This window comes from Candoia aspera, chromosome 2 (assembly GCF_035149785.1).
Source record: "Candoia aspera isolate rCanAsp1 chromosome 2, rCanAsp1.hap2, whole genome shotgun sequence".
In the NCBI taxonomy this organism is placed as follows: Eukaryota; Metazoa; Chordata; class Lepidosauria; order Squamata; family Boidae; genus Candoia; species Candoia aspera.
Genome location: NC_086154.1, coordinates 16,672,832 through 16,700,483, shown reverse-complemented (window position 1 = coordinate 16,700,483; position 27,652 = coordinate 16,672,832). Strand labels below are relative to the sequence as shown.

The 27,652-nt window shown below is 43.1% G+C and overlaps 1 protein-coding gene across 7 annotated transcripts; it reads right to left on the bottom strand.

Moving 5' to 3' along the window:
• Positions 1–35: 35 nt before the first annotated feature.
• Positions 36–26,687, bottom strand: ATAT1 (alpha tubulin acetyltransferase 1). 7 transcript variants are annotated; one of them, XM_063291330.1, is made up of 12 exons: positions 26,504–26,667; positions 23,655–23,715; positions 22,164–22,255; positions 21,337–21,397; positions 18,816–18,929; positions 17,341–17,442; positions 16,161–16,206; positions 14,261–14,332; positions 13,262–13,481; positions 3,293–3,390; positions 2,186–2,240; positions 36–736 (listed from the first exon to the last, which is right to left on the bottom strand). In XM_063291330.1, exons 1-12 carry the CDS (start codon positions 26,611–26,613, stop codon positions 376–378), a joined length of 1,392 nt encoding a protein of 463 aa, XP_063147400.1. In that variant the 5' UTR covers positions 26,614–26,667; the 3' UTR covers positions 36–375. The 7 variants fall into 7 exon arrangements, 5 of the variants coding, with proteins under 5 accessions (XP_063147400.1, XP_063147401.1, XP_063147402.1 ...); XR_010067063.1 differs by having other exon boundaries at positions 663–736; positions 3,293–3,499; positions 26,504–26,683; XM_063291331.1 differs by lacking the exon at positions 36–736 and having other exon boundaries at positions 2,191–2,292; positions 3,294–3,499; positions 26,504–26,684.
• Between the last annotated feature and the right edge of the window lie 965 nt (positions 26,688–27,652).

Sequence of the window (27,652 nt, the reverse complement as noted above, 5' to 3'; positions counted from 1 at the left end):
TCTCTGAATTACCACCCCGAACCCTTCATCCCTGACCATGTTAACTGCGGCTCCTGTCAGCTGTAGTTCAGCATCCTCCAGAGGGCCAGATTCACCACCCCAATGTATGGAGTGAGTGAGAGGGCAATACTAAATGGCTCCTAGTCTGATCTAAGGCAGCATGAACATAAGAAAAATTGTGCTGCTACCTTAATCAGATCTAGTCTTGTTGGAGATGGGCGGCCATAAAAGCCAAATAAAACAAACAAACAGTAACAGAGAAGAGGGAAGAACTCAATATCTAATACTTTTATCAATGCTGTTGGTAATGTTCTCCTACGTCCCATTGGCAACATTATCGGTCGACTCAGTAGCCATTACTTTGGTCCACTTCTCTTACCAAGGTCTGGTATTGTGATACATATACTTGTGGTGGATCCACTTGGCTTCATAAGGACCTCCTGCCGCTATCCACAGTGGTGTCCTCTGCCATGGGTTTTGAGCCAGGTTGTAACACCCTTTATTCTGCTGCAGAGGAATCCTGGGAACACGAGGATTATGTCTGCAAATGGCGTTGTTATAAGAGACGGTTAAGGCATTGAAGTTCTTTGTCCTTTCCAGAAAGGCTGGATCAGGAGGGGTTTGAGGGTCCGTCATGTGATGTGAAGATTCTTCAGGAGCACGGGCTGTCTCTTCCATCTGCCTAATGATCGTTGGTTCTGAATCATGGGAACAGCTCAGGGCAGTGCTTTTTGGCCTAAGGGACAGAAAGAGATAGATATGGGAAGATTAAAAAATCAGCTGGCTAATTATAAAGGGTTATTGCTTTTACAGTGCTTTTTTAAATGCCCAAGCTACTTTTGTAACCTGATACCCATTTGGTACAGTGGGTTAGTTTTGTTATTCCCGTAGCACAAACTGCTGAAGGGGAGAAAGCCCAGAAACTGTCATGTAGAAGATGAAGCAAAGTTGCTCCAGAAGATAGGACAAGAAACAATGGGTTCAAATTACAAGGGAATAGATTTTTTATTTTTTTATTTTTATCCTGCCTTTATTATTTTTATAAATAACTCCAGACAGCAAACATACCTAATCTTCCTCCTCCTATTTTCCCCACAACAACAACCCTGTGAGGTGAGTTGGGCTGAGATGGAGGGACTGGCCCAAGGTCACCCAGCTGGCTTTCATGCCTAAAGGGGGACTAGAACTCACATCCTCCCAGTTTCTAGCCCATTGCCTTAACCACTAGACCAAACTGGCTCTGTTTGAGTTTGAGAGCTCTCAGCTCTCTTAAGTTCAGAAGCTGCCTGGGTGACTTTAGGGCCAGTGACTTTCACCCAGCCCCACTGGGTGATCATTGTGAAGAATTACTGAAGAAGGGAATGCTATGAATGCCACCTTGAGGCCCTAGGCTGCTTCTAAAGGCCACCTGCTGAACAACCAGTGAGCTTCCTTGTGCAGTTGGTTGGCCACCTGAGAACAGACTAGTGCCATCCAAGGTTTTAACAGTAGTAGTAGTGGTAGTAGGCAGCAAACATACCTAATCCTCCTCCTATTTTCCTCTCAACAACATACCTGTGAGGTGGGTTGGGCTGAGAGAGAGGGACTGGCCCAAGGCCACCCAGCCGGCTTTCAGGCCTAAGGCAGGACTAGAACTCTCCTACCACGCCTGATTGGCTCTTGGGCTGAGAGAGAGGAACTGGCCCAAGGCCACCCAGCCGGCTTTCAGGCCTAAGGTGGGACTAGAACTCTCAGACTCCTGGTTTCTAGCCCAGCACCTTCACCACTAGACCAAACTGGCTTTGATAGGACATCAGGAATAATTTCCTAATGTTAAAAGCTGCTCAACAATGGAACCAATTGACTTAGTAGGTGGTGGACTCTCCTTCACTGGAGATGTTTGAACAAAAGCTGGGTCTCCTCTGTGTTGGATGCCATGACAGTGGATTCCTGAACTACATTACAACAGTACTAACTCTGGTTGGTGTAGGTTGGTTGCAGCTCAACACCTTCCAGCACTGGGGAAGCTCTGCTGTGAAATTTTCCAGTACTGAATCATTGCCTCACAGCAGGTCTCTCTTGTCAATTTGCTTATGCTACAGCGTTCTGCAGGCTGAGCTATCAAGGTTAAGCTTTTTAACCCTCGATGATTCTCTGGAAATGAAGATGAAAAGGAACCACAGAGTGAAAAAAGGAGAAGACTCACCTGCTCTCTGATCTCTGGGGTGCTTTTGGTGAATCAGGATTATCCTTTACATCACCTAGAAAAGTAAGAAGCAGCCAGGAACACATTGTAGCCTCTGTGTTCTAATCCGAGAAGGCAGTTTAGTGTGCAAAAATTAAAGATTGTTCCAGATGAGACTTCAGTCATATAACCGTTCTGCTTTATTCGTGAAATTTTATTGGGGGACATTATCTTCTCCTGCTGTAACCTTTCCACATTTTCCCATCATTTCTCCTGTCTTTTTTCTTACAGAAAGCTGATGGGAGACTACGAATCCTCCATCTAAGCTGGCCAAACCTAGTTTTATGGCAGGAAAACTACTACCTCAAATACTAACATGTGTTTGAATCCCATTAAAAATGTAACTTGCATGGCTGAGCTTGCATTACACACAAGGAAAATCTGAAATGAAGAGCAGCATTCAGTATCTTGGGAATCCTAGCTTCTGCAATTTTTGTTTTGAATGAACACCCAGGATATTGTTTTCTAAATAAGGTTGCCTTAAACACACCTTGTCCCACCTATGCTAGTATTATTTATTCAATGGTAAGAGGGCTGTGTTTTCCATGCAGAGGTTCCATCTTTCATTCTCAGTCAATGGATCCACTTAACAGGACTTGGGGGGAAAAAAAAAGTCTATCCATCAGCATAGGCTACCCTGGGCTAATGGACCAAAAAGATGACTCAGAACAAGGAAAATTCTTATTTTTTTCACAAACAAATTAGGGAAGCATGGTAAAGATCTTCACAGGCTTGAGGGAACTCTGCAAGTACTTGTTTCAAAGTGAATCCTTTGCAATAGCAACGGGCAACCTCTGGACCATGGCCCTGGCCACTGGACGAAGTCATATTCCAACAATGCTAATTTTATTGTGGGTATTTTGTGTTTTGGGGACTGCCATTTTTCCCACCCATTTTTTGAATGTGGCCCTTGGCAAGCCACTCAAAGGCACAATGCAGACTTCAGCCCCCAAAGGATCGCATATCAGCACCTCACATATTCCCAAATTGTGTTAGGTGAGGTTGATAGCTAGGTATAAACATGAAAAAACACTTTACACCTTTCCACACTCATCAGATATCACTCACTTGATCTTTTCTCAGGGTCCTCTCCACTTTGGGCAGAGTTCTTGAAGCGGCTATAGGAACACCTCTGCGCTATCATGCCTTCCTTTTGAGAGCTCCCCCTGGAGGAAGGGAGGGGAAAAACAAGCAGGGGGTGGAGATGATGAGGCAGCAGGAAGCAATGGGTGGGGCAGGAGCATCAAGCCAGAATGCAACAGGACTAAGGATGTGCTGTTGGGGAAAGATGCATGAAATGGACTCAAGACGGTGGACACAGGTTTCCTGGCTCAGGAAGGATATTTATGGCATTTTTATATCTCTCATCAACACACCTAAAAAAGTCATCCATAAAAAAAATTAACATGTAACTAACATGTATATTATGATGCTACAGCCTTGGCAAAGGAGTGAGAATATCTACCATTAGCACAGCAGATAGGGGACATGTCTGGGCGAAAGACAGCAGAGAGAGAATCTCAACAGACTCCTGTTCTATTAAGGCTGTACCTACTGGAACCTACCATCATTTTTGGACACATCACGCCAAGTTAACAGTCACTGGAGAAGACCCTGATGCTCTGAAAATCAAAGGTGATTGGAAAGGAGACTGACAGCAGACAAGGTGGCTAAATACTCTCATTGATGATACACGCATGAGCTTACAAGAACCCAAAGAAGCAATCACCAATACAGAATCCTGGCAAAACGATGTCAGAAAGAGGAGTGACTAAGCATCATCGGTCTCACATCTGATGTATAGCCCAGCCAGATACTACTGTAATCCTCGCTCACTGGCAGTAACCTCTTTTGGGAGAGATGGGCGGCGATGAAATTTGAGAAATAAGTAAGTAAATAAAATAAACTGGGACCTCAGTCGCTAAGCGACGCAGTTGTGATGTGAATGTCACATGACTGCGCCAACTTATAACAGCAGTCCCCTCAATCCCAGTCGCCATTATTAGGCGAATCCAGCATGGTCGCAGCATCCCGTGGTCATGTGATCGCCATTCACAATCTCCTGCTGGCTTCCCTATTGACTTTGCTTGTCGGAAGCCAGCAGTGAAGGTAACAAATGGCAATCGAGTGACCGCAGGATGCTGCAACGTTGTAATTGCAAGCTGTCTGCCTAGTGCCCAAATCATGATCACATGACTGTGGGGACACTGTGATGGCCGCAACTACGAGGACCCGTCATAAGTCCTCCTCGTCCAGCGCTATCATAACTTTGAATGGTCGCTGAATGAGTGGATGTTAAGCAAGGACTACCTGTACAGGGCCAGAGAATCTTAGAGGCACAGCAGTTACTTTGCTTGCAGCAGCCTACAAATCAGCTGATTGGCTAGAAGCACTAAGCACAAAGTTCATTTATAGGACTACAACAATGAGTGCTGTTTTTGCTATATTTTGCTTTTTCACAGATAAAAGTGGAAAGGAGCCTGTCATGAATATGCATAAAGGGAAAAGGCTATTATCTCTCTTTCTCTCTCTTACACACACATACACAAACCTTAACGCCCAACCCTACCCTTAGGTGGTTCTGCCTGCAGTGCCTGCAGCTGAAAAAAATTGCCTGATTCTGCTCCACAGATTTGGTCCTTGGCACTTTCGGTCTAAGGACTGGGAAAGAACAATCATGAGTGAATTCGGATAATGTTGGCTTCCGTGATGGGGGGGATGGGAGTGGTAATCTAATTCAGTGAAAGGGTACCAGACTGGGGGAGGCTGGAATACTCAAATAATACACTATAAGATCTCAAGAGTCATTACCATGGATCTCCATTCTATATTCTGTATCTGCAGTATGTTGCATTCTCTTTCTGCCAATATGGGACCAAGTACAGCAGGATATATTTTACAAACAATGCTTCTGGTTACAGAAATTATATTCTACATCCCTGATTGCAACATAACCAACTCCTGAGGTCCCGTTTTTTCCTACCCAAAATTGCCTTGCAGTGGAGAAAGTATACAAGACATCAGGAGATAAATTAAGAGTCACATCTTAAATCCATTTTTTCTCACTTCATTTTTTCCCTTTCATATTACGCCTGTTCAATCATAAGCCATTATTTTAAAAGACAAACCATCCTGAGTGCATCATCAGGAATGATTAATAATAAGTGATTCTAATAAGTGATTAGAACATCTAGGCCAGTCTCAGTTTTAAGAGTGAGCATTTGTGGGTTTTGGCATCTGCCAGCAATTTCTTGAATTTGGAACTTCCCTTTGAGTCCCAAGAAATCTCTGTGTTTGTCCTTCCATGACTCTGCAGCAACAGTATTACTCAAAAGGCCACCCCAAGGGCTGTATTTCACAAGAATGGGGAAAACCCACAAAAGTTGCTGATCAGGTACAGAACAATATAAAAAGGAAGGCTCACCTTTTGCCACACCTTCTGCTGGCCCACTTCCTCCAACTCTTCATTGGGCCATCCATGGGTTGGAGGAGTGGGCTGCAGAAGGACAACTACAGTTTTTTCCAAAAACTAACAGATGGGAATGACAAAAAGACAAAACCACACATTGTAATTTTAAAAAAATCCAAACTTTATTATTGAAATGTAAACAAAGGTTCGTTTATTTGATCACGCCAGACACTAACAGCCAAAGGCAGTTCAGGATCTTGGCTGCTTTGATCAGAAGGGGTGGGGAAGAAAAAGGTGGAGTGGCAAACAGGGCTGCTGGAAAAGCGCCAGACCAAAAAAGGAAAAGGGGGGGGGAGGAGAGAGAGAGAGAGAGAGAGAGTGTTCTCCACAACCAAACAGAGTTGACATTATTGCAGCCTTCCCAACTGGGGAATTATGGGAGCTGGCTTAACACCTCTGGAGGGCAGCATGTTGGGGAAGTCCAGCCTATTGTGTTCTACAAAGAACCTTAGGTAAAGGCTGTCACTGGGTTGAGGATGGCAGACACAGTTTTATCTGCGAACCTGGCTTCCTTCTCAAAGGGCTACAATGCCGGTTTCCAAATTTCTTCCACCAGGAAAACAGGGGAATGGTCTCTAAGACAGAAGAACTGCAATACTGGGTCAAACAAGTTTGTTGCTGGGCCCAGCCAGATGCTCTGAAAATGGGGGAGCCAGCATGCTTCCAATAGACTTTTTTTGTTTTTTTCTTTGTTCTCAGCACCAGGTCTTCTGATTTTAAGTATCACACCTGCCCCTGACAGGCCAGTTCTCCAGGCTTCTATTATAGTTGGTGAAGCTCAGTGTCACTCAGGTGCATGATTTCAGAGGAAGTGATCATCAAACTCAAAGGTGTGGGGGGGAGAAGTGCTTGGCTTCAGATTAATCATCCAGAACCACCGAGCTTTCGTTAAATAAGTTGTGGGAGCAAATATATTGGCCTCAGTGCAAAAACAGGCCTAAAAATGAGCTCTGGTAAAATCTCAGAAGATACAAGAACCCCAAGCACAAATTAGTACTGTTCAAAGGCAGGGAGGATTTTAGTACTCTGACTTCAAATCATTATTACATTTTTAACCCAACCTTTCGCCAAGTCGCTTGGAAAGATCCCAGAGCATAGATCTCCCTGTTTCATCCATGCAGGATGAGGAAGTTTGGCTAATAGAGAGATGAGTTGATCCAGGTCATCCAACAGGCATCATGACTGAATGGGGATTCAACCTAAGACTCCTTCATCCCATCGCCAACATTTTTTCCAATAATCCTAACTGGTTCTATAACGCAACCTTTCCCAAACCAGTATCCTCCAGAATCCCAAGCCAACACAGCCATTCTTACAATTTAACACATCTGGGTGGCACCAGGTTGGGGACTACTACTACGGCATCTTGCTTGTTCTTCCACCTGGAACCCTTTGGCCTTCGACTACAACGGCCACTACTCCTAGCTAGCACAGCAAACACATCTGGAGAGCTACATCTAATACAACTGGGGAAGCTGGGGAGGGTTAGTACAAATACCAACCATACTGTGAAAGCTAAGCAATTGTGTATTCCTTAGACAAGATTTCCCCCCCCCCACTGGCACATTGTTTAAATTAACCTGGCACACATTTGCTTCCTCCCTTTCCTTTCTTTATCACACACAGAACTACTGTAACAATTCTCTATTTTCCATGCCTGACTAACAGCATCCTCCTGACACTACCTACCAATTCTCCCTTCCGTGCCTGCAAAGCTGGACTCTTAATCTCAGCTCCTAATTTTTCATTTCCTTCTCCTAATTCCTACAAAGCCTCTTTCAGTTCAGATCTGAAAATGAAGCTCCAAACTTCAGCTTCTCCTGCTTTTGGGGAGGATGGCAACTGCTCTAGGCTGAAAACACCAAACATGTCCTTTTGAACTACTAAGCAAACATCCACAACAGTGTTAGGGACTGACCAAAGGGCCAAACCTATCAGAGGCAGAACAACATCTAAAGGACAACATGCAGCACAAGCAACTGACCACAGAAGAAAGAAAGACAAGAGAATGGCACAGGGCTGAAATGGCAAAGAGTATTTCCTAATACTCTTTATTAGGCCTTTAGAGGTTATGGAACTGATTAACTGCAGGGGCTTCATTCTGTTCTCTCTGTACTATGGGTAAGCAAGCTATGAGATCCATATGGCCCCAGAGTTTCCTTTTTAGTACTCCCACAGTTCCCAAGCCACAGTACTGAAATTCAGTGGCATTCTAACATGCTTTACACACATTGTTAAATCTAGCCAAATTGCAAATTAAAGCAAAAATTCTGTCTCCAGCCTTCTGGAGCCCTCATTTGTTGTTGTATTTTTATCCCTTTTTTTGTTTACCTATTTCGGTCAACTCAAGGCAGCGAACATACTTAACCCTCCTGCCTCCTATTTTCTCCACAACAACCACCCTGTGAGGCGGGTTGGGCCGAGAGAGAATAACTGGCCCAAGGTCACCCAGCCGGCTTTCATGCCTAAGGGAAAACTAGAACTCACAGTTCTAGCGAATTTCTAGGCCAGCACCTTCACCACTACACCAAACTGGCTCTCTAAGTCATCTTCAAGTACAGCCCAGAGTTACAAAAGGTTGACTCAGAGTAAAGAGCTTCAGAGAGATGGGCCGATGGACAAAATAATGCCTTTTCCTTTTGGTGGAGAGTGAACAAAAGCAAACCAAAAGTAAATAATTAGGTTCATGGGTATGCAACTTCCCTCAGTTCAAGGCTCATGCCTGACTTTGCATGGCTCACCAAGGGACAAATTACAAAAATAGGGTCCTCACTCTGTGAAGTGGGTATTAAGAGGAGAACTAGATACCTTAGTTCCCTTAAAGCAGTCACTTGGTCCTCAGCTTTCTCTAATCCCAGCAAAATGCCCAAAGGGTCAAATTCTTTGGCTCCCCCACTCTGGAAGGCTCTGGGGCCAAAGGAATGACCTGTCCACAAGCCACACTTTTGCAACCCTGCTGTAGATTTCATGTCAGCTACATGAAATCTCATTTTGGCTCCTCTCACTTTCCCATCTCCATTTACAACAAAGGAGGCATCCCTAAATACTTCTAATAGCAAATTAGATGATGATGTGAAGAGCAGCAAGGAGGGAGAGAGAAAAATGAAACTGCATTACTGTCAACCAATTAACAACCAGGCCTAATTCTGAGTTTTTGAAAAAGTCTTCTCTTTAAGGAAGTCTTCTAACAAGGGGAGGGTCTGCTCTGGGAAGTCAGAGCACATACTCTATGGCAGTGTTTCTCAACCTCAGCAACTTTAGGCTGTGTGAACTTCAACTCCCAGAATTCCCCAGCCAGCAGCATGCACTGCTCTATATGAAGAAGGCCCTTCCCAAGCTCAGTTCCTAGGCAGTCTAGTTAAAAGGATCTAATACTCTGGAGAGTTGCTGGCCATCAAAGCAACAGCATGAGAAGATGGACTTAGTCTGGGGCATTCATGTATTTCCTCTCATCCCCACCCCTCCCCTATGTTGCCACTGATGCATTCTTTAGCCCAATGTAGCCTTACTATGTATTTTAATCCAGCCCTCCCTAACTTGGACATCCTCCAGGCACTGTGTCAGAACTGAGAGATCTGTTTTGGCTTTTCGACTATAGTCAGCCTATTTTAAGAATTATGCTACAATTTTTACGCACCTCAACATGTTGGGAAGCCATGCCACTGATTTTCATTGTTTCTTGCTGGCAGGGACTTTGGAAGGCTTAAAAAAGAGTCCACATGTGGCCAGGGAGGGGTCTAAGCTGCCCATTCAGACCCTGCCATGTGCCTGTCTTTCTGCCAGACCCTAAAATAATGAACATTATTATTATTATCACCATTAGTCATTCAGAAAAAATGACAGAGAACTATTCAATGTTCAGTTTTGGTACAAAAATCCAATGTACCACATCCAAGAGAAAGTCTTACAGCACTTAAATGCAAACAGGTTCTACAATAAATATCTATGGGCACAGCTCACTTTGCTGCAGACATTGTGAAAACAGAGCGAACCTGTGCTTGTTCCTTAAAAAAAAGGCTAGCCAAGTGCTCTAATTCAGCCCTACTAAAATAGTGGATAAGTAGAGGATCCAAAGTCCCCCTGTTTGGGGGGAGATGGGCTGTGATAGAAATTTGAATAATAAATAAATAATTCTTCAAGACCAACCAAGACAAGCGTGTTAAAGAATATTTCTCACTAGATTCTGAATATGTATGTGTGTGAGAGAGCGAGGGAGGGAGGGAGAGAGAGAGAGAGAGAAAGAGAATGAATAAAATGATGGCAGGGAAAGAGGGAATCTAGTACTGTTGCTTTCCCTTGGTCAGGAATTATATATCTAAATTTAAATTAAATCTGAGCAACTTAACCCAATGCTGCCCTCTTACATGTGGTTTTTCTCATTTTTTCTTGGAAATAGTTCATTTCTGAATCAGGGATCCTGTGAAGATTCATTTTAACATCTTCTCCTAAACCATTTATAAACCAGAGGGTGCTTTATCGTGAAATACACCATCTGCCGAGAACCAGAGCAGTATATAAATACTAAACTTAACTAAATACTAGTATTATAGCACTTCAGTGACAGTTTGCAAAGCTTTCCATTACTGTACTCCCCTCTTGATTATTTTTCATTCAAAACCTGTTGAGAAATAATCTTCTGTGATCTTACTTAAGAAGGTCTATACTTTCTGCTAACACCCACGTAAAAGCAGGCAGATTTCTGAACTGTTACAAACTCTCTGAAACCATTTACTAGAGACAACAACACACATACCAATGCCTCTACTATTTCAACATTCAGCTCTCTGAAAGAAAAACATAAATTATCTCCAAGATCAAAAAGCCAACACTAGAAATGGCCCTCATCCAAAGAGTAGTAATAGTATCAGTACCAATTAAATTAAATTAAACCTTTACTGTAAAACCATCTGGCCTAGAACCAATATAGTATAAAGGTACTCCTTTGCTTCCAGGCCCACAGCTTTTAGAAAGAGAATCCTTATGTAGTTCAACAATCATTTATGGCTGGCAACTAATTTACCCTCTCCTTCTTTGGGTTCCAGATTTGCCTTCTGGACACTTATGATCTGTTTCATTTTTATTGTTCTTGCTCTTTTTTTAAAATAAGGCACCCAGAATCTTTTGGACTTGGGTTCCCTCTAAATTCTATTAAATTAAATTAAATTAGTCACAGAAAAACTGGGGATTGGCAAACCCATGCTGTAGCAGGTAGCAATTTATACTACTATAATGCTGGGTAGGATGTTTTGTTTTCAGCACTGACTTCCCAGCTGTAAACGTAAACCATTTTGGAACTACAGCATATCTTCATAAACAGCTGTATCTAGAAAGCAAATAATCAAGTAGGAGAATCTGCTCTTCCAAAATGCAATTAAGTTCCTTTTCTTAAGCACTTCTGGAAATTGGAATATTAAAAAAGTGAACTAAGACCAAAAAACCTACACACACCCAATGTTATATAAATAAACCCACATCCTTTTAGGCTAATACCCATCCTTATAGGCTGTACCCATAAAGCTTATTAAAAAGGAGAGGATGAAGAAACTGGATGTAAAATCAAAGCTTGCTGCTAGAAAGTGCTCAAGACACGAGTAAAGAGCCAACGGTTAGGGAGACACAGCAGAGACCGGCAATCAATGGCTGTTTTCAGAGCGATTCAGGGAGCTGGCAGTGGGAGACAGAGGGTGGGTGGAGAGAGAAAATAAAGGAAGGGGGTGTGGATATCAAAGAGAAAAAAAAGGAGACAGGTTAGATCTCACCTGAAGAAAAGTATCCGTCTAATTAAAGGTAATAATCGTACCTCTGCTGAGAGCAATGACACTACCCGTAAACTACAGAATCACGATAGCCTTGATACTGGATTAGTACTCTATTTCAGTGACAGCAGTGGTCACAAAAAGGGCCAATCTGATCGTTGGTTCTGACTTCTTAGGGCCAGCAATTTCGTCTGTTTTTGCCTATTCTGCTCTTGTAGCACCATCCATTTATACAGCAATTTACAGAAGCAATAATAAAGGTTGAAATGCAAAGAAAACGGCAGGATTCATACACGACGTTCAGCCATAACGCAGTTTGCTTGATTTATGGCTCAGTGTGTTGCAAAAGCCCAGCCAATTATAGTTTATTCAATAAACCAAACTTAAGCCATGACTTGGAGCAATGTGTGAAAGAGGCCAGTGAGTTCTCAAGAGACACCCCAGTGGAAGCAACTGCACTAAAAACACATTATGCGGAAGCAGATTTAGGTCCATCTGTAAAATATGTTTTGCCCAGAGTCACTCCTTGTGGGGGGAGATGGGCGGTGATAAAAATTTGATAGATAAATAAATAAATGTTTCATTCAACCAAACTGATAAATCTGGGTAGCCAAAATGGCCAGGTTTCAAGGTGGTATTGCATATTAGACAGATACACAAATGATTCCAATCCACTGGATTTGCCCGTTGTAACAGAGAACATGTTTGCGACAGATCACAGAATACAGCTTGGTCTCCTCCACAGGCACTGTCTCACAGGTCCCCATCGTTCTCAGCCAGACCAGCCAAATGTCCCTATGGCTGAGGATTATGAACATGGTAGTCTTACGCTTCGGATGTCAGCTGGGAGAGGACTGCTGTGAAAATGTTCTTCCTGAAGCCCCTCCCACAGCTTGCTCTCCAACTTCTAAGGTGCTTCTTCCCCGCATCAAAGCCATTACAACATGCCACCTGTTGGCATCCCTGTGTCCTACAAACTCACCGCCAGCCAAGCCCTCCAAATCTCTGTTCAAAAAACCCTTGGAATATGTTGAAATGAAAGTCTTGGCCTCCAGCCATCACTGTCTGCACATCCCCCATAGTTAGGCAAACCATCAACAGCCACGATAGACAGAATGTAAATAGGAGAGTTCTTCGCGTCAGTTAAGGATCATAATAAAACATGCAAAACAGCACATGCAATGCAACACTGACAGCCAGCAGACAGACAGAATGCCAAAATGCAGTACAGAGGGAAAGGGAGACCAATGGTGTGTCCAAATTCTGTGCTCAAAATTACACTTACTGAATAAGTCACTGCATATTCCCTTTTTCGCTTCAGCCAAACGATTTCAGAATATTATAAAAGAAGAGGAAAACCGAGGGGTCTGAGATTCTGCGGCATTGACTCTCCTTCCCGTCAGCCCAGAACGTATACTCTATGGGTCCTCCGTTACCTTTGCCGCCATCCTGGTTCACATGCCTGAGTAGCCATCAAGCTGTAGTTCCACTCTGCTCTGGTCCCCTGGTTCCAGGAGAGGGAACGACACTATGGTTACTAGGCAACAGCAGGGATGCATTAGGAATAATTAGGCAACAAGAAGATACTGAACCAGAAAGATAATTCAATTGTTGCTTGGCAACCAAAAGTTTATCCTTCCTCCTCCTGCTTCTAAATTAGAGCTGAAGGGTGGCTGCACGTGACTGGAAGCAAAAGGAGGAAACACAGCATGCATTCATAGCTTTTACATGTCCACCACAGAGTCAGGGTTGCAGCGTCCCACCAGTCCTGTGGGTAAACTGGAAAGCTCCACAACGCCTCTCCATTCCTACCTGGTTCTCCGCCTCTGTGACAGCAAGTTGCCCGGATCGCCGTTTATCAGATGCTGGGCAGCTGCATGTGGCGGGCAGAGACGCAGGTTCTTCAGCAGCTCTTGCTCATTGAGGAAAGGTTTGAGGCAGCCCCGCACTGGAGAATTCCCCACGCTGCTAGAGCGGGTCAGTGCCCGAGATTGGTTGAAGGGCCAAGGCGGCTCAGCCTCTTCCTTCAGGACTACAAGAAAGCGTAAACAAACAAAGTAAATGGGGGGAAAACCTTCAGTTCTTAGCCAGACTTAACATAACCTAGTAGACAGAAGATCAGTAGGCAGAAACCTAGCTGTTCCGGGTTGCGTACCATCCATAACATCACAGTCCTTATATTCCAGATTTTTGCTTCCAGGCCCAGGCCACCAGCAAAAGATGCCTGCAGAACCACCCTGCTGTTCTTCACTATTGGAAGAACTGTCTTCACGAACGCAAACTCAGCTAAGACTAAGTTGGAAAATCCCTTTCCCTCTGCTCCACTCTTTACCACCCGAGCATCTTGAGAACAACGTGAAGCCGGCACATTTTAAAGACGATGATGAAGCCTAGGCAAGATTTTACAGTCTAGTTCTCATATAAGAACTCTTCCCAGAAAATGCCAATTCAGATCCCTCTGATTCCTGCAGAGTCAATGAATAGGATTTAGATTCTTCCCGACTGAAGGCAACCTTAGATTTTTCTTGGACATCAAATGACGTTCCCATCCCAAGCTAGATCACGTCATCTAACGGAAACGAGCAGTGCAAAACCAGGAAAAAAAATCATGCCCGTGGGCTTCTGCCTCATGAACTCAGCAGGTCCCACCTCCAAAAGCAGACGGAGGGGACTACAATGGGAGAAGACAACCCAACAGGAGACATTTCCACAAAGCTGTAACAGGACGTCAGCTCAGTTTAGGCACTGATTCGCCTGAATTGTCTCAAAGAGCTCCAACTCATCTTCCAGTTAAGAATGAATCTTACTTACATTCTCGATCTGACAGTGAATATGGTTTTATGTCTCCCTCAGGACGTTTTAGAGGCAGCTTCCGTGCTGGAGCTGCAACAAGAGGGAACACAAGACGAATGAGCATTTGGTGGTGGTGGGAAATTAATACAAAAAGATACCTCCAGAAATATTAGTTCCCATTCTTATGAGGCAGTATGTTTCAAGAATCACATTGTGAAGAATGGCCATTCAGAGCTATGTGGAAATCTGAGAGGACAAATCCCAATAAATTAGTCTAAAACTGCAGAGCACAGATTCATTATGAATCTACTGAAGTTGGAATAAGACAGCCAGTTTGGTCAAGGCAACAGGCTAGAAACCAGGAGACTGAGAGTTCTAGTCCTGCCTTAGACATGAAAGCCAGCTGGGTGACTTTGGGCCGGTCCCTCTCTCTCAGCCCAAGAGCCAATCAGGCGTGGTAGGAGAGTTCTAGTCCCGCCTTAGGCCTGAAAGCCGGTTGGGTGACCTTGGGCCGGTCCCTCTCTCTCAGCCCAAGAGCCAATCAGGCGTGGTACGAGAGTTCTAGTCCCACCTGAGGCATGAAAGACGGCTGGGTGACCTTGGGCCAGTCCCTCTCTCTCAGCCCAACTCACCTCACAGGGTTGCTGTTGTGGGGAAAATAGGAGGAGGAAGGAGTATTAAGTATGTTCACTGCCTTGAGTTATTTGTAAAAATAATAAAGGCAGGATAGAAAATAAAATAAAATAAAATGAGGCAGAAAGAATGTAGAAGAGCTCTCACAGTTGGGCTGGCCCGCTTTTTCCTTGCACTATTTTTGATCATTTATCAAAAGGGATAGACAAATTCTAGAGGACAAACTTATCAATGACTGCTAGTTTTGAGGACTGGGTGCTACCTCCAGGCACAGAGACTGTCCATCTCTACATAGTAGGTGAACTGGAGCAACAATGGGAGAGAAGATCTCCTATATCGTCTAGATATTTGCTTTTCAGGTTTTAAACCCAAAACGATATTTTCAGGTAAGACCATACTGAACAAAGACTGAGAGAACGTGATATATTGTTTTAAGAGACAGTCAGTCCATTCTTCGCAGTTACATGCATCATTATAACACAAATGACACAACTTATATAATTTGCATCATGTACACAATTACATCCTTTGTGTGGCAACATCATGGGCGTGACATTATCATGACACCTACCAGATGACTATTTAGATCATATTCTTGTTTGCCTTTATTTCAGACCAGAATAGCACTTGTGGCTTCAAAGAATGAGCCATATGTGATTAAACTAAAGCTATGAAATGGATGAACTTCTACAGAAGAAATAATCTGTGTTCGGTTTAATTTCAGCTATGCATTCATTAAGTTGTCAACTGAAATCTTTCATGGTCTCCCCAGTTGGAAACTAACAAACTCCATGATCAGCCATCTGCTCATCCAAAAGTTTAACAAGTAGACAAATTTATGTCACGGAAAAACAGGAATAGGGTACATAAACCGGAATCTTCTGCTACTAAGCATTTCTTAACAAGCAGTGTTCTTTTGCCCTCACCATGGTAGAAGTTCAACTAACAGCTGCAAAATGAGAGTGTAGGAGAAAAACTTAATGCAGCAACAGAAATGAACAAAAACCTTCTCAACCTTCTCAAGCTTTCCACATCTCAGAACTCCAGAACATCTATTTATTTGTTATATAGAATAGACTGTTTACAAGGTAATAATGTAGTCCAGCTTCTCCCAATCCAGTGCCCTGCAGATGTATTGGATACCAAGCTTGTAACATTTCTAGGCAACAGCTCTTGCATTACATCTTCATAATTCTGAAATGAGAAATCTCCCTGCTCAAAACACTTTGCCCAGGATCACACAATTCCAAATGGATATAACCTGGTATTTATATCACTGACTCACCATGCTGGTGGCTGAAAAAGCCCTGGAAAATTACAAAATTGTTCACCTGAAATAGGGGGAAAAAAAGCAGCAAGCATTAAATAAACCAATCTGATCCCACGGTATACTGTGAACGTCCTCTGAAGCAGAAATTACACCATTCTTGTTTTTTCTGCAATTAATCTGAAGATTTGCTTCTCCTCACTGGATTGAAAACATTTTTAAAGGGAACAGGCCATATGCTCTGAATGCAGAAGATGCCAGGTTAAATTCTCAGCATTTGTATTCTAAGAGCCTTTTGGAGGTGAGGCACATGCTCTCCCAACAACAGAACATGTGCAGTCTTGCCAGGTCACAGTACAGCCTTTTAATTTTTTCAAATGGTTATTAAAATATGAAATTCTTAAATCAATTTCCACCCCCTCCAAATGTTTGATTCAGGCCATTTCTGCATAATGTGTTCAATTAAACTGCTATGGCAATCCTCTTTAAAATACAGGTAGTCCTCACTTAACAACCGTTCATTTAATGATGGTCCAAAGTTACAATGGCCTCGGAAAAAGCGCTTTACGATCTGTACTTGCACTTATGACCGTCGCAAACCACTGCACCACCCTTGCAGTCACATGATCACAATTCAGGCACTTGGCAGCTGGCTCACATTTATAACCAGCTGCAGCACCCTGCAGTCACATGATAGCGATTTGTGACCTGTTTTGCCAGTTGCCAGCAAAAAGCATCCGTTGGAGAAGCTGGATTCTTAATGGTTCGCTTAATGACCGTCATAAAATTGGGTCCCGCCATGTGGTGACTTGCTTAATGACACCACTTAACCAGTTTTCCAGTCCCTATTGTGGTCATTAAGTGAGGACTACCTGTCGCTAACTGAAAAATTAGTAGCGGTGGTATTTTCATTAATTGCCTGGAGCCGTTTGTTATGCTATTGCTATTCCTTACATTATTAACTAGTAAATCACCTTTTTCACAGCTCATGTCATGGGTCTCTGAAATGTGGAAAATCAGCATTTCAGAAATCACACAGATCTACTTAAGCATCCAGAGCATTTTGTACTTTCTGGGAACAGACAGTCCCTGCTCTATGCATGTTCTTCTGTCCTGGTTCAAAAGGACAACAAAGTACAAACAGGCCACCCCAAAAGACAAGACAATACTATTAGGTTTTGCTTTGAAGATGGCTCACCTGGGGGATAGTGTCACTGAGGTTGTAGTGTTTACGCAAGAAGCACAGGAGTTTTTCTGATGGCCGGTCCACCGCCAGCCGATAGGGTTCTATTCGCTCTCGCTGAGTAAATAGAGAAAAAATTTCTCTGCAATTTACTTCTCAGGAGGGAAACCAGCCTGAGAGACAGATTTTATTATTTTATATTTCACCATTGGACTAGTTTATATCACTGGACCTGAAAATGGGCGGGGGGGGGGGCGCAATTTAGCCTTAGTTTTGCAGGCTGTTCTCTTCCCAGACTAAAGGTAACTCAGTTAAAGGGAAACCAGGCAGTTGTTTACTAGCTAACGATTTCAGCTCAGAAAGAGATAAGCAGGCAGCTGCTCTAAGATATCCGAGATTCTTATTCCCTGCAGCTTTGGCAGCTTGAAGTTTTAATTTATTAAAATGAACCATGCCCAGCTGCAAGAAGCCCTTTATTAGTTAAACTTCCTAAAATCAACTCCCCCAAAATAAAGTGAAAAGTTTTATTACAATAGCCGTTATTTACAGAACAGTGAAAATGCATCTTGCCTGAAAGAGCTATGCTGCGAAGCAATCTTTCATTCAAAACAGAGTCCCTGGGCTGCACCCAAAAGCTTTTGTCAATCCCATGTACTTCAGCCAGGCTAGCTGAAGGATTCCATTCCTATTAAGCACCCTTTCTCAACTTTGGGGCTTCCAGATATACTGGAATTGCAACTTCCAAAATTCCCAGCCAGCATAGCAATTATGGGGTTTGTACTTCCTACAGATCTAGAGGGCAGCAAGCTGAGGAATATGCTACTGGAACACCATCAACTCTTGTCTGATAAGAGCTTTAGAATTCCAGAAATCCTTAGATTCATTCTTGGACTGTGACAGCTCTATCCATGCTTCTATTTAACTATTCACTACAGTGGTGTTTCTCAACCTTGGCCACTCGAAGATGTGTGGACTTCAACTCCCAGGATTCCCCAGCTAGCCTTGCTGGCTGGGGAATCCTAGTGTCACGGGCACTGATGGCGAGCAGGAGGGGGCCCCTATCCAGGGGGGAAAATGCACGCATAGTAGTGAGGAGTTGAACAGCCATTCAAAGAGACACAGAACAGACCAGCCTTGACTTTTGGGCTTTATCTGTCTGGGTTTTTCCCACGCTTCTTCAGTTTGTTAGGATTTTCTATCTAATGTAGCAGTAATAAAACACTAGAGGCCTATTCCTCGTCTCAGCATGGTTCCTGACTGTTAGGACACCTAGGAGCTGAAGTCCACACATCTTCAAGTGGCCAAGGTTGAGAAACACGGCACTACAGGATCAGAGAAGAAAATTCCTACAGATTTTATCTGCTATGGAGAGGTTTCGTCTGATCTATGAAGCAAGTGGCAATGATGAAGTACAGTGGCTTAATCCAAGTCAGAACAACAGGATGGTGGCTTTTTCTTGGATTACACATCTCAGAAAAAGAGCGCTCCACCTGCAGCATGCACTGGAAGATCTCCTTGCCGTAGCCGTGCCGCTGGAGAGATTCATGAATGTAGAAGTCCAGGACACACAGCGGTTCCACTTCATTGTGAGCCCCTTGACGGTCCTACAAAAGAAGACAGGATCTGTGGACAAAACTGTGTGAAAAGAGTAAGAGGCATCAATGGTAAAAGAGCTCAGGTTGCTCTGAGCCACGCATTCTGCTGCATGCTAACTTTTCCTGCACTTTTCAGAATGACCTCTGGTTTGAATCCCGGTCTTCAGACTTCCTGCTCAAATCAGGAATTGACATGCTGGTTAGCAAGCACTGTTTTCACAAGCGTTAGGCCCGGCGAGCTACAATTTTATTCACCATAATACTGTTGCATTACCTCTATCCCAAACGCCGTTCTTTACTCAAACGTCCTCTGGAGCTTTTTGTACCCTGATGTATTAATCACCCTGTTCTCCAAATCAACTTTCCTTTCAACCTGACACTTTCCATATACATTCAGACTGAAACTCACTCCCAGTAAGCAGGACCACACAAGTTAAGAATGATGAAATTTGAAAGTTGGACCAGGCTGATTCCCATCTTTATTTTAAAGCTTTTTCTTTTGATTAATAGATAGATATAATTTTATTAAGAATTTTGGTTATAATACTACAATCTAATACAACCTAAACTTAAAGAAAAAAGAATAGAAAGGAGTAAAAAGTACAAGGAAAAAAGAGAAGAGTGTGAATAAAAAAAGAGAAAAGAAATACATAAAGAAGTGACTTCCAATGTTCATCACAAGTATAAACAAATTTAGTGACTCCTCGCCCCCTCTAAGGTTACAAACATTTATTTTTTCATCCCATATCCCACCTCGTATCTATAAACAAATCCATAAAATATCATCTTTTCAGCCCTGGTGTCAGTAGAAGGTCCATAAAGGGTTGCCAGAAGTAACAGCATCTCTTGTTTTAACCTTGATCAAATAAACCAGCTTTATATTCATCCCTTTTACTTCTAACAGTCTTAATCTTTAGTTTATTCAAATGTCATAGGATTTGTTTTCTGTTCATTTCTCCTTTGTCCCATTGCACAGAGTTCAAGGTTGTAACAAGCCTCTTTTGCAAATCCAACAGGAAAAAATTATCCAGGTCACTCTCTTGGTTTGTCATTGGTGTTTTGGTTTTAAATTTTAAAGCCTCAGCCAGTTTCTTTTGTAGATCCAGTGAAACATCCTTTCTTAAGTCATTCTCCTGGCCTGTCAGTTGTAAATCCACTTTCGATACCATCTCTGTCAGATAAAATTTGTTCTACATCTGACATTTCTTCAATAATATGTTTTGGACATAGTCTATCCATAGAAGCAGACATCATTACTGACATCGTTGATATTGTGGCTACAATTTTCTGATTTCATTCTTCAAAAGTCTCCTTCAACATTTTTATAGTTATGTTTTCCAACACTTTACAGGCTTGTAAATCTTTCTTATACCTAAAAACTTCAGTCCCCTCTAGTGTCCAGTTTTTGAAATCATGAAATTGCTTATCTTTGTTATGTCTTGTAAAAACCAAAATAGGATCTATTTCCCACAAGAAGCTGTTTGTTCTTTATAATTCCAAAATCTTACCATAAAAGTTTCAATATTATAATTTTATCCGGATCCTTAGTCTGTTAGATTAAGACTTTCTAAGATCAAAATCTTATCTAGCTTTTTGCTGTTTATTTCAGATTCTTTAAATTCTTAAGCTTATGATTAAAATTTTCTTTTGTCCAGGATTGAAGGCAGACTCATCCTGCATTTTCAAACTTGTCATTCCAAAGTTAATGAGCAATTTCCAGAAGTCATCTCTCAGTGCTCAAACCCGTGGAAAACTGCTGTCCTGTGGCCTCCTAGCGGGAAGCAGCTGTCCAGAGCACGTGTGGGCGATCTCCCAGCCTCTCCTTATCAAGAGAGGTCCCAAGGAACCGGTCTACTCACTGGTTCCTTGGTCTTTGCCACCATCATCGACTCCGCTTTCACAGAGCTGTCTTCAGTTCACGATATCTCCCCTGGAAGTCCATTTTAAGGCTTTTTCCTAAGAAATATTCTTCTCAGTAATTTTTGGCACTTGGGCATCACCAAATTTAACTTTTCTGAAAACACAGATGATAGCACAGACGTATAATAAAATCAAAGACAATGGTGCTTTATTTCCAAATACTGAAATAAAGCACCTGAATTTATATTTTAATAATCTTTAGCAGCTATGATAAACAGAATACAGTGCAAAATCTAAGGATGAAGCACCCTCAGGATACAAGTTGTGGAAACCTTGTTCAAAAGCAAATGGTATGTCCAACTCATGCAATTTTATGTTTTGCACAAATAACAAATTGTTAAAAGGTGTGTGTGGGTGGGGAATCTATTCTGCAAACAAGAAAACAGGAAAAGGAGGACTTCAACTTGTGCCTCATGTTAGAGCACAAATAACTGAAGCCCTGTTCTTACAACAAAGAAAATCCCATACATAAAGAGTGATTTTCCAGTGTACTTACCAATACAAAGAGTTTTTTGTAACCAACTTTGAGGAAGCCAATTATAGCCCCTTTCCCAGTCCTGCAATCAACAAAAAGGAAGATAGAAAGCCTTATTCAGGATTAAAAATAGTAAATAGCCAATATTCTCTGTAGAATACCTATGTATTTACAGATGTGATCAATTTAGATTAAGCTGGACCAAAGATTGACCTTACCCCTAACCAAAGCATTGTGACAACACCAATTTCTCAAAAACATTTCAGCAGATAAGTAGGATGAAGCATGGTACTGCATGGGGCACCGGTGTGCAGAGCTCCACTGCAGCTTAACAAGGTTTTTGGGAGAAGCCGCAATGCGATTCTGTATGCCAGCACTCCTTGCAACACCATGCTTCACTCCAGTGATGACGGAAATATTCAAGAAACTGGGATTACATATGCAGTAGGTGCTCCCTTCACAAAAGCACCCTTTGGCTGTAAGGCAGCTCTATATGCCAGTGCTTCTTGCAATACCTCGCACCCCTAAAATAATAAATGAATTTATGTGTATTTAAGCTATGGGTCAGAGAGGATCCTACCCGCTGTGAGCTTGTACAAGCAAATAAGCTAAGGCAAAAGTGAGTTTTGACAACGCTCCCATCTTGCCCGCATACGCCTGATCAGATTTTCTTTAAAAAAATGTCTCACGTACGCACAGTGGCTTGAGAGTCCGCTGTGGGTTCCTGACCTACAATTTGAAAGGCCCTGCTCTATGGATTTATCTGGGAATCAATCTTTCTGAACTCAGCAAGTGTTACTTCTGAACAGGCCTACGTAGAATCCCAACCTTTTTGCGATTACACTCACATTTTTGCTTCAGTGTCTTTCAGGATGTAGAGCACATGGCGGTTGGTTTGCATCCGTGAGGCACTGGTGATGGGGGCTGGCAGATTTTGGGCCTGAAATCAAGGAGATGTGAGTTTCACCAAAATGAAGGAAAAGGGTGGGTGGAAGAGAAGAGAAGGTATGATGGATAGGGAGAGAAAAACCCTTGGGATTTACCTTTTCCTCTACTCTTCTGATATCTCTTAGTCTGCACACCTTGGGACCTATACAGCCCATCACAGCACCCTTAACCAAAAGGAATATGTGAGATTAGGCTGAAGCTGCCATAACTAATGATAAAGCAGGCAGGTAAGCAGAGAGGACAAAAAGCCAGGAATCCTTCAGTGGAGGTAGATAATAAGGAAACAAGCCATTAAGAAAACGAAGAAAAAAAGGCTCCTGAACCAGACAACGGAAGCTGGGCTCGAGCACATGGAAAACAATGCCAATCCCAGCTAATTAACAAAGCAAGAATTTCTGGGGATAAAAAGGGGTCCTGAAGCCCACCCACTCCTTGAGTCATTTTTTGGATCCAGATGTGGCGGCATCCTAGGGATGAGTGTATGTGCGTGTGAGAAAAAGCAAATGTACATTGTAACCAGTGAAGTTTTGCTGTTAGTTTAAATTCACTGGGTCTTTGTGTGTTCCAAAGAACCTGATGTGCCTCGGTGTTCAGTTGAAAGTGATTTGTGTGTGTCCCTAATTATTTTCCTGCTGTTGACCAGGGCTGTGTGTCTTGTCTGCTCTAGCTGCACCTATCTGGAAAACCTGGATAGAAAGCAAGAGGGGCTGACAAGATCCACGTGCCTCAACAGACTGTGAGCGAGTGACCATAAACTGAACGTGGGAGGACCTGTAACGTTGTCTGGTTGCCCTAGAAAATACAAACACAGTGCCTTTCTTAGGGCCCAGTCACGTCTTAATCACTTGTCCCTCTTGTTCGATCAATCAGAAAAACGGATCACTGCTATCTTTACTTTATTGTTGGCAAATGTACAGCTGGTTTATCTATCCAGAAAAAAACAGAACTGAACTGAGATGAGAACTCCGGTCTTCAGGGGAGAAATGCAATAGTAGCCATGATTATAGTTGCTTACTTACCATAGTTGTAAACTGCCCCAAACGTAGCAACTTTGGGTGACATACAACCGAGCAGAAATCATCAACACTACAAAATAGTGACCCACAATCATCCAAGGTGAGAGATACAGTAGGCTTAAAGAGTTTGGTCTTCAGGCTCTGTGAAATCCAAGGAGAGTAAGGACTTGTTGTCTCTCCATGTTTGGACCAGGTGAGCAGAATCACATTTGCCAAGGCAACAGCGTCTCCTTCAACCTAACACTTGACTGAGCTAGAGTACAAATCCAATCAGGACCAATCAGTGGGCTAATTGGGGAAATTTAACCTAATAGATTGCTGCTGTCTGCTCTACCTCCAAAAGTATAACTGATTCTTTAACAAACATTGACCTACCTTGGCAGAGGCTTTGCCCATCTCATCTATGATCATCATGAGTTGCTGCTGCATATCAGCCCTGGTGAAACAAAACATGGATTGAATTAACAGTTGGAATGGCAAAAATAAAATAAGAAGAAAAAAAGAGTTGTCCAAAACAATAAAAAAGTGGATAGTTTGATGCATCAGAGATACAATCCAGTCCAGAACCAATTTCTCTATATATACAGTATGTACATATATCCTCTTATTCAACCTTCCTCCAGTTAAAAGGGTATCAGAAGGCACTTTTGGAAAAGGTCATCTACTCATCCCCAATGCTAAAGCCCCTGCCAGTCAGAGAAGGCACCTGCACCTGATGGCTAGATTCAACACAAGACAGCTTCAAGTGACCATCCTATCTGACTCATGAGCTGAGTTTACATGCCACAACAAAGCAGAATTCTAAAAAATTCTAGGCTACCAGGAACAAATCCCTTGGGTTTTTCTGCCAGTAGGATCAGCTAAGCAAATCAAGAGAATGCTTGGCCAATTAGATGTCTCTGGAAAGCCCAGAACAGCTGCATTCACACAACACATTTAAGCTGGTTATTGAAATAATCCATTTTCTGAATATGTACAATATCTGAATCATAAAGGTACTCAACAGGCTGAGCTTGCACAACATGCTAAGCCAGAAATAAGCAAACAAGATTAATACTAATAAACTTTTAACATGTTGTAAAAATGCAGCTGCAAGGTTTTTAACTGACCTGGTTAAACATGTTATGTGAACATAGCCAACATGATATAGTTGCTGCAAAATCAGTTCTGGTCAGAAGGATATGCAGTTGAGCCAAGCATGAAGACACCCAACTCAGGATGGACATTACGATAGAAGTAACTCTTATATATGATTACCTTTTGACCTATTTCTTTCCATATTTAACTTTCACACTGTCCTAGGAGGAACCCCAAGAAAACATAACAGAAAATCACCCAGCAAATTGCCCCTTTACTCATCTCCCTGCAACATAAAGCCACAAGGTAGCACCAACTGTAAATCAGGGTCCCTGTCCATATGCACCCCACTAGATCTATCTTCTCTGTTATATGTAATTCATATAACAGGATATGCAGCCTAGGATAAATCTCCTGGATTTTTCTGCCACAAATGGCAGACAAGTTATAGATCGTATATAACAGGGGTCTACTACATCTTCTGTGCTGAAAAACAGGGCAAAAAGATAATCTTCATAGTACATATATCACTGTTTCAAGACAAAACAGTGACTACGAGCAATTTTAAACATTTCATACCAAAGTTGTGTGCATGATAACTTGCATCACCAGAAGTAAAAATCAGGTCTGAAAGCAGATACTAAATAAGCATTAACAGAGATTTTCAGAATGCCTTCAATTGTGAGCCCAGACCATCATGGATTATATGCTGAAAATTACTAGGAAAAAAGAGCTTTCTTTCACCTATCTAAAAAGACTATCAGCTGTCTTAAAGGGAAGTATTGGTGCTTACAACATACACAGGACAACAGCTTTGTCAAATTCTTATCATTTGTCCTCCAATACATTGGTGGGATACCCCATATTATCCTCATAACAAGCAGCTGAGATGGATTGGGCTGACTAGGACTAGCTAAAAGCAAAAATAGCTAAATTTATTGGCTAAATTAGGATTCTATCTTATTCACCCTGGGGGTTAATACCAATGCTGTAGCCCACTTGGTATCCCCCAAGCTCTGAAAGTAAGACAAGAAAATAACTATTACCCAGCATATACCTGAAATGTTTGCTGTAAATAATAGATGGTATAAGCAAAAAACCTAAGCAAGCTGATTTCTTATTAAGAGTGGTGGACAGATAAGGGGATATTGACCTCCAAGTTTTTCTTCCTTTTCAAAGTGAACAGCAGGCAACTTACTTATCTTTGCACAACATTTTGCTGGGGTGGAAGAGGAGGTTCTAGCTTAGTTTTAAACATACAATACATCAAGTTATATTTGAACATAGGAGTGTCTTAAGGTGTGAAATAAATCTATCTACATGGTCCTTAGAGAGCCAGCTTGGCATGGTGCTTAAGGCACCAGCCTAGAAACAGGAGACTGAGTTCTAGTCCCACCTTAGGCACAAAGCCAGCTGAGCGACCACTCTCTCAGCTCCCAGTGGCAAACCACTTTTGAAATCTTGCCAAGAAAACTGCAGGGACTAGTCCAGGCAGTCACCAGGAGCCAACAATGACTCGAAAGGAGACACACACACAAATGCGGTCCTTAAGAGTTATCAACTTGATGGTGCACAATCAGTCAATAATAACAACAACAACAAAAAGGTGTGAAGACAATTCCAAATCCTTTGTTATTTTTTCCCTCCAACTCTTCAGTCATGCATCTCTTTCTTTCTATGGGTGCTTTGGAGCACCAGAGGAATACCAAGGAATATTGCAAGATAATGCGCCCCGCCCCCTTCTGATCGATCTACCTTTCCACTGATGATCTCTACTTTAGCCAGTTTACCTTTGCATTACAAGAGATCGCTGGGGGGGGGTGTCTAGAAAAATGTGGGCAAAAAAAGGGGCGCTTTCTTATGTTTCTTATGACCCCTCCCTTGCCCTCTTGAACCTGACACTGCCTTCACTGGCGTTCAATGAGTGGGGCTGCAGGGCAATCCCCTGTGCGGCCCCCTTGACTCTTAAGGTCGCCCAGCTGCTCGGCCTCTTCGCGCGCGCCGCCTCGAAAGCCCCGGGGAGAGCGGAGGAAGGCGCAACGCCCGCGCCGGCGGGACAGGAGCGAGGGCTTCCCATGATGCCCTGGCACAATAGGAATGCAAGCGCCGGCTCCGCATCCTTGGAGGCCACGCGCCGCTAGGATTACCTATGGGTCAGGGCGAACCCGGGTCCCTTCCTGCCCGACGGCTGCAAGCGCTGATCCACCGTCGTGATCCGCTCGCCGAGGAGCACATCCACGTCGAAAGGGAACTCCATACTTTCGGCATCCGGGTCTCTTTCTTTCTCTAAGCCGGGTGCGCGGACTTCCGCCTAACAGCGCTCGGCCCCGCCCTTAGCAACCAGGCCGCCAGACTCGCCCTAGCAACGGGCTCGCCCTAGCTACCACGCCTTCCTGCCTAGCTTGGAGGGCGCGCTCGTGTGTGGCTTCGAGGGCAGATAGCAGGCGGAATGCGCGAGGAACCCGGGACCTTGGAACGGCCGTTGGCTCGATCGCTTAAAATCGGCGCAGGTCTCGAATAAAGCAAGGCGTGGAATCTAAAAAGGAATGGAACGCACCCATGATTGGGGGGAGGCGACTCAATTCTATAGATTGTAATGATAAAAGTATATCGATGGTAGTGGCTTGATGCTACCCATTGTTCTAATGTTTTAAAAGTTTAGCTTGTATTGGCACGATTTGAATGTATTCCTTTGTTTCCGTGATTTCTATCCCTCCCGATTCCACAGATTCCAGGCAGCCCGCGCCCACAACGCTGTCAGCATTCCATTGAAGGTTCTATTCACCCTGTAGCAAAATATTTGTATTTGCATGAACACACCTCCCGAATTGAGGAGGATTCCACAGTAGAGAGCAAGTTATGGATTCATTACTCTATAGCAGAGTTGCTCAGCCTTGGCAACTTGAAGACGAGTGGACTTCAACTCCTAGAATTCCCCATGGCTGGCTGGGGAATTCTGGGAGTTGAAGTCCACAGGTCTTCTAGTTGCCAAGGCTGAGCAACTCTGCTCTAGACCCACACAAATCCTTCCCCTCTCCCTGTGTTCCACGCATACCTTCACTCTCCAAGTATTTCCATGGCGTCTCTTTATAGTGTGAATCTATCTCAGGATCAACTGGCTTTGTGGGCTCCTCTTGGCAGCTAGCAGCTCATCTCATGGTAGTGAACTTCAGAGCTGAATTACGCATTGTGTAAAACTGGTTTTCTTTTATCTGTCCTGATTCTTCCAGGACTCAATCTCATTGGGTGACCTGTGGTTCTAATATTCTGGGAAGGGGAAAATGGTTTCTCCTTGT

Coding starts and splice junctions, on each gene's coding strand:
- ATAT1 (XM_063291330.1), bottom strand. CDS start 26,613: ATGGAGTTCCCTTTCGACGTGGATGTGCTCCTCGGCGAGCGGATCACG. Junction 16,207..17,340: donor TCAGTGACACTATCCCCCAG/GTGAGCCATCTT, acceptor CCCCTATTTCAG/GTGAACAATTTTGTAATTTT. Junction 3,391..13,261: donor TCACAGAGGCGGAGAACCAG/GTAGGAATGGAG, acceptor CCCTTCCTCCAG/GGGGAGCTCTCAAAAGGAAG.